Raw genomic sequence first — 6,807 nt, forward strand, 5'->3', positions numbered from 1 at the left:
TTACTGAATATAATACTCGAAAACAATAATTACAGTGTACTCACTACTTTTATATCAAACACAATATATCATGAATTATTGAATACATTTAGAATAACCTAATATTAGTAAAATACAAATTACTAAACGCATTTCGAAGAATCACGTGTCACCGAGTCTATAGCCTAATCACACTGACTTCTTGCTACCCTAATCCTTTACTTTGACACACATTTAGACTTAATAGTTATTATGTCGTTTCTCAAATATTTAGAGCTCGATAAGAGAACCATTGAATATTTATAAAACCAATAAACAATAATTTCTATATAAATTATAAGTAAGTTTTGAATTAATAAAATTATAAAAGTTACTGGAACTACAGTTTCATATTGGTTAGGGGTCGTTACGCCAACATATTTTTGTCTCTAAGGAATGGCTAGAGAGATTTTTAATAAACGCATACAAATTTCCCATAAAATATTGAACTGCTTTTTATTGTGTGTTCTAGGGAACCGACACTGTTCATGAGTCCTTGTGTTTTCTGCTGGTGACTTAGGGCACCATCCAGAAGTCCAGGTAACAATACCCTATTTTGTTATTTTGTCTTTTATACAGATTTATAGAAGTACAAAATCTTGTAAGCCTAGTCTCTCCGCATCAATATTTGTTAAAAACAGCAAAACATGCTAAGTGTTTGGTGTATGGCTCGTTTTCTGTTACATAAACAAATTATCTTACTAATTACCTTATTAGCTCTTAGCCATACGCAGCGGGTGTCGTGGTTTTTGTTAGCCGAAAATAGAGCTTAATTGTGGACCGAAATACCTGTATTTCAAGAGTACAATTATTATTGTGGAGACAATGGTTCCATGTGCTATGGGATGGAAAACACAAATGTTACTTAGAAAATTGTCCCGTTTTTCATAGAAAATACACGGTTATATTTTAGTATAAAACGGAAAATTATTCACTGGAAATCTTATTATAATGTGACATAAATCTTAAATCTGTATGCATAGCTAACACAATGTGCTCTTTCTTAAACTATGTAATATATAAAACCATATTGAGAACGTAGACCGGGACGGCATTACCTCTAATATTGCCACTACTACTTGATAATGGTTTAATGGGGACTTAACCACAGATCATACTAATGGGTGTTTGGCGCTTGTTTGGGTTAGCTAACCAGTGGGATAAACTAACCAGAGAGTGAAGCTATTTAGGGAATGATTACGAGAGGTTTATATTGATCAGGGGATTAATAAGCAATTTCTCAGTTGTTTTTATCTTATCATTGTGTAGGGTGTCTTGGTACACGAATAATAAAAGTATGCAGCACATTAGCAGGGAAGTGGACTAGTGTGTGGATGTCACTTTAAAATAGAAAATTAAAACACAGTTTAGTTTTTAGGGTAATAGTCAATTCCACACACTTGATACAGTATTTTTACATGAATTTGAAAGAATATTTGGTACCAAGCACTATACAAATCTAAAAATTAATAATTACAAAAAAAACTTTTGAATAATACAAATTATGCTTTAATCGTGAAATTCCTCCAGTATATATCGTTCAATATTGTTCCATAGTGTCAAATGATAAAAATTAATGATAAATTAACATAACGCGTTGAATGAAATGGAATGGATTGTATATGGCTTAAAACATAGTTTCATTCATATTAAATAATCATGCAAAGTTTTATAATGTGTTTCCACGTGTATCTGCTGTGTATCGTAAACGCCACAAATACTTTTATGGCCGCCATATTGAAATCCTATCAGATATCGGTAAATGTGAACGAACAAAAGCAATGATAAGCGAAATGAGATGATAAACTCCTATTCAGACCTGCCCCTTTATTTTAGTAGCTCAGCTGTAACTATCCTCTTTTTGACATATTGAGCAGCCGTCATCTTTCAAAAACTAATAATGTAACTGGTAAAATTGTATATGGTTGGGGGTGACACAATAAACTATTCTTTAATTTATTTATTTATCAACGGTAATACACCATTTTACAGATAGGGATATCAAGATAACAATACAAATTGTAGAAAAAACAATACAAAGGTATCAATAAATAACAAAACAATAAAATATTGCAAGCACGTCAACCAACAACAAGCTAAATCAATAAACAAACTAATAATTATACCTACCGGCCAATAAAGGCATGTACCAGGGTCATTATTGCGTACGAGAAGTCTTCAAGTTGGCATGGTACATACAGGTATTAGACAACATTGTCTTTTCTATTCGTTTCCTCTCTATACTCAATTTCTCAATAGGCAACGTGAAGTAACAATAAGAAACCTTAATAGTAATACAATTACTGCTAACTTTAGTGGTATAATTTATATGAGCAGGAGAATCTATGGGCCATAAGGGTTAACGCCATATTGTTATATAGTTTGCTTCTTATATATTGCAAATATATCGGAGTACCAGTCACCAATTGTGATTCCACAGGCCTGTTTTTTTTGTGTTTAGGACAATATCTTTGAGGAGATACAGAGAGTTATGGGTGACCTTGACCGTGACGTCACTGTTGCTGACGTTAAACGCCATGACGTACCTGAACCAGGTCATCCTAGAGAGCATCAGACTCCATGGAAGTATCTCAGCAATTATGAGAAAGGCAACAAAGGATACAAAATTGCGTGAGTAAGAGTGTTTAAAACATTTAATTTTGTCTATTTTCATTTAGTAATGTTCACTGTAATGTTTTTAAATGTAGTTAAACACTTCCACTACAACAGGATCGAAGTAAAATTACTCGACTTACACTACTTGCTGCCCCTTTTGTATTGTTTGTATTTAGACAGTATTCGACATTAGCGAGAGGAGATAAGTTGATTATGGTAGCTAAATTTGTAGAAAAAATCCATTTCAAAATCATCACTGAAGAATGGAGATAGCTTTCTAAGTATTGATTGACATGTAGGTTAAGAATTTGATATAAGAAGCACAAATGAAACTTAGTATACGAAAAAATGCGTAAATCACAATAAGAGTAGTTTAAATAAGAAATGTGTACAATTTATCATTCAATAACTCACCAAATTTAGACCCTGACAGTAACATAAGTAATTATAGGAGAATAGCATCTTTGGAGAGAGAGGGAGAGGGAGGGGAGGGAGAGAGAGAGAGAGAGAGCCATTTTCGCCTACACTCTATACATGAGCAGTGGGTGGCCACAGTGACCTTCCTCCATAGCCTATTAAATTCTAATTCATATTTAGGAAGAACCAATAACCTTAAACCGCATAAAGAGTTGTTGCAACGCAGCCAAGGAGATGAGCCAGAAGATTACTTGTTAGGTGACAACTAGTGGTAATACTCGTTACAAACGGAATTGTATTCATAGTTATTAACTGTGCCATTTTTAAATCCACTCGTGTGTAAATATATAGAAAATATAATATTGTATTGTATAATATTTTAACAGTATAAAAAGTGACAGTTTTGTAAACTACATTATATTTTAGGACTGCCTAGTTTTAAAGCTTATAAATATTTTATTGATTCAATACTCTCCGTGTGTTTCACTTAAGCAAACCCATAACAATACGATACAAATTAAGAATGCATTCAATAACCAGTATTACACTTTTCAGCTGGATGCACACTGCCGGCCGGAAGTCGCATAGTAATAGCGCTCCAAACAATGGGTTACGATAAAGAACACTTCCCAAATCCGAGACAGTTTCTGCCTGAACGGTTCTCTCCAGAGAAGCAAAAGGAACGACACAACTACTCTTTCCTGCCGTTCAGCGCTGGTCCTCGGAACTGTATAGGTATGCTTTTATTAATTATTTTACTGTTTAATTTTAAAATATATTATATTGTTAATATAAGTTGATGTTAATAGAGCCAGGTATTCTAGTGTCGTAGAAATTCACTAGTTAAATAATCATGTCAATTATGGTGAAGCCCTAGGATCACTAATATATCTGTAATTGTTGTGTAGAATGTTTATAGACATTAAAAGTTCAGTAATTTAACACGAAAGCTGCTCAGATAGTATTCTATGTATTTATTAGCTATATAGGATGATTTTACAAATGTTTATTAAAATTCAGCAAAATCCGCGGCCTTTAATTAAATTTAGTAAGAAATTGTTTTGGCATTATAACATTTAGGACTTCTAACACAAACTTGAACTAGTCATTTACTAAATGAATTATATTTATAAGGTAGAATGTACGAGTAGCAAAATGTCAAGGAAAGTGGTATTTCTAGTTAGCTGAATACAGAAATGTTCTTATTAATCTTTATAGAGGCAATAAGAGTTAAGTATAAAATCTGAAAATAAAAAGGTTTATAGATTATATATAAGTTACCGGGTGAGTTTTTTAAAGTGATCCAATAGCTAACTTTTTAATTACACAATTTAGCACCACACTTTAAATTTGGAACTTGCGCATTTTCAGCAAGTTCCAAATTCACTCAGGAATACACTTTCAAATGTTTTGAAGAAGGCCGCCATTTTCCAATATGATGGCCAACTTTAAAATATTTTATAGAAAACCCTGTATTTTATGTTGTTTTTAGATTCTACTCTACAAAATAAGACATGTTTGCACTTGAGAGTTTTTAAATATCTCTAATGGTTCAGGAGCTACGTGGACTGGAAGTTTTCATCATCAGTCCGAAAAAATCCAAACCATTAGGTAGTGTGGCCTCCTCGATCACCTGACCTTTCTCCTTTGGATTTTTTCTATGGGGAGCCATAAAGTATAAGGTGTACCGCACGCCCCCTAAAACTCCCACAGACATGCGTGAAAGGATACGCAACGAGTGCAGCTCAATTGGCCAAGACGTTTTAATCAGGGTACAAAGAGTGTATGTGCAACGACTCAGAAAGTGAATTGAGACAGAAGGGCGGCACTTCGAACATTTGATTTGAACTCGTAAAGTTACTAAGCTATTAGAAAAGGTCCTTTGTTTTAGTATTACTATTACAATAATAATTCTAAAAATAATCTTTAAATGTGTTCAATAAAATATGTATTCTTTAAATGTGTTTGTTTAACTGTGATTTATCTAAGTCGCTGCTTCTGAAATTTTTATCTCAAATCTTTTTTAACTAAACATTTAGTCGAAAAGTTAAATGAATATCAAAGCAAAATGATTAATGCTCAGCGTAAAATATGTCTAATATAAAAACACATACAAACTACACACATAACAAAACACTAACAACACATAAAACTACCTTTGATTAAACGTGCTTTAAGAGTTCATGCCACTGTTGATGAAAACTTCCAGTCCACGTAGCTCCTGAACCATTAGAGATATTGAAAAAACTCTCAAAAAGCAAAAATGTCTTATTTTGTAGAGTAGAATCTAAAAACAACATAAAATACAGGGTGTTCCATAAAAAATTTAAAAGTGTATCCAAACTTAAAGTGTGGTGCTAAGTCGTGTAATTAAAAAGTTAGCTATTGGATCACTTAAAAAACTCACCTGGTATATGGGGTGATATATTCCAAATTCAATAGTGTTTCTTTCAATGGTTTATGATTTCACCAATACGATCTTTCAAAAATTTTGAATGAGTTTTCTCATTCATTATTTAACGCTATCCGTGGTAGTAAGAAATAAATAAGGAAGCATTTCCTAATGGGAATCATTACTGCATGAAATAAAATTAAAATAATAAATACGTATTGAAAATAAAATTTAAAGTCAATTCTTTTTAATGTCACTGTTTTAACTTTATTAAATATATTATTTAGTGCGGATAAAACTACTCAGTTGATAGAAATAAGGCCGAATTACCTCTGCAAAACATAAAATTGAATTTTCCCTATTTATTTTTGTTCCAAATTTTGGTTAGATCGGTGAAGGCCTAATATTGAGATACAATAGCAAAGCCGTTCCTTCGTCGGTGTAATATATACAATATACTTAGTAAATATTGTATTGATGTGCATGTTTTTGGTCTAGGAAACTTGTGTTGTTATAACTTCTCTTACATAGTAAGAGTAACTTAATTTTGTTGGAATGTAGCACCTATAAGTGTAATAAACATATTTCTTTAATGCTGTAATATACTGTTTAAAACTTCGACGAATGCACTAACGAGTCATTGCAGGTGTCCCACTGTTTTGTACCTGTAATATTGCTCTATAACAGACATTCTTGTATCCCCAGGAAAGTCGTACGCAATGATCATGATGAAGACAGTCCTGGTCCATATCCTGCGCCGTCTGCAGGTTACGTCACATACTAATTTGTCAGACATTAAGTATGAGCTGAAGGTTGTGATGCACCACAAGTCTCCACTCCTAGTCACTTTCCATCCAAGATAAACAAGATTTGCTTCGGTCTTCTACGTGGGATTAATACCACTACTAAAGCTCAATGGTTGTCATACGTGTTCAATTACCATTGAACGTTCTCAGAAACTCTAAATTAAGAAGAAGACATTATATATTTACTTATATGTACTTTTACGTTTTACTGCTAACAATACTGTTATACTTTAGTGTTAACGCATACATTCACATGAGACATCCATATTTTAAATAAAATACATTGTGAATAGTATATAAGTTTGAATTTAATACAAAAAGCTGCATAACTCACAAAATAATAATGTACTCTGAACATTAACTCAATTACATTATATCTTGTGTTTGTTTATTTTTTGACGTCTTGGCCGGACTCCCTACTATCAGTAATTTTAAAATCAGAGAATGCAGTTGTTTAAAATCGACAATACACATATAAAACTGGTACCGGTATTTAGTTGCATTATATAAAACACACTAGAAGACTTAAGAGCCCCTTTTCCTATTAACTTTCGTATG

General features: G+C 32.5%; 1 protein-coding gene across 1 annotated transcript; it reads left to right on the plus strand.

Annotated features, from left to right (window-relative positions):
* Positions 1–2,555: 2,555 nt before the first annotated feature.
* LOC124372935 (cytochrome P450 4c21-like) lies at positions 2,556–6,306 on the plus strand. Its single transcript, XM_046831346.1, has 3 exons — positions 2,556–2,649; positions 3,607–3,786; positions 6,149–6,306. The coding sequence occupies exons 1-3, from the start codon at positions 2,556–2,558 to the stop codon at positions 6,304–6,306; spliced, it is 432 nt and encodes a 143-aa protein (XP_046687302.1).
* Positions 6,307–6,807: the final 501 nt, after the last annotated feature.

Source organism: Homalodisca vitripennis, unplaced genomic scaffold (assembly GCF_021130785.1).
Source record: "Homalodisca vitripennis isolate AUS2020 unplaced genomic scaffold, UT_GWSS_2.1 ScUCBcl_4428;HRSCAF=10582, whole genome shotgun sequence".
In the NCBI taxonomy this organism is placed as follows: Eukaryota; Metazoa; Arthropoda; class Insecta; order Hemiptera; family Cicadellidae; genus Homalodisca; species Homalodisca vitripennis.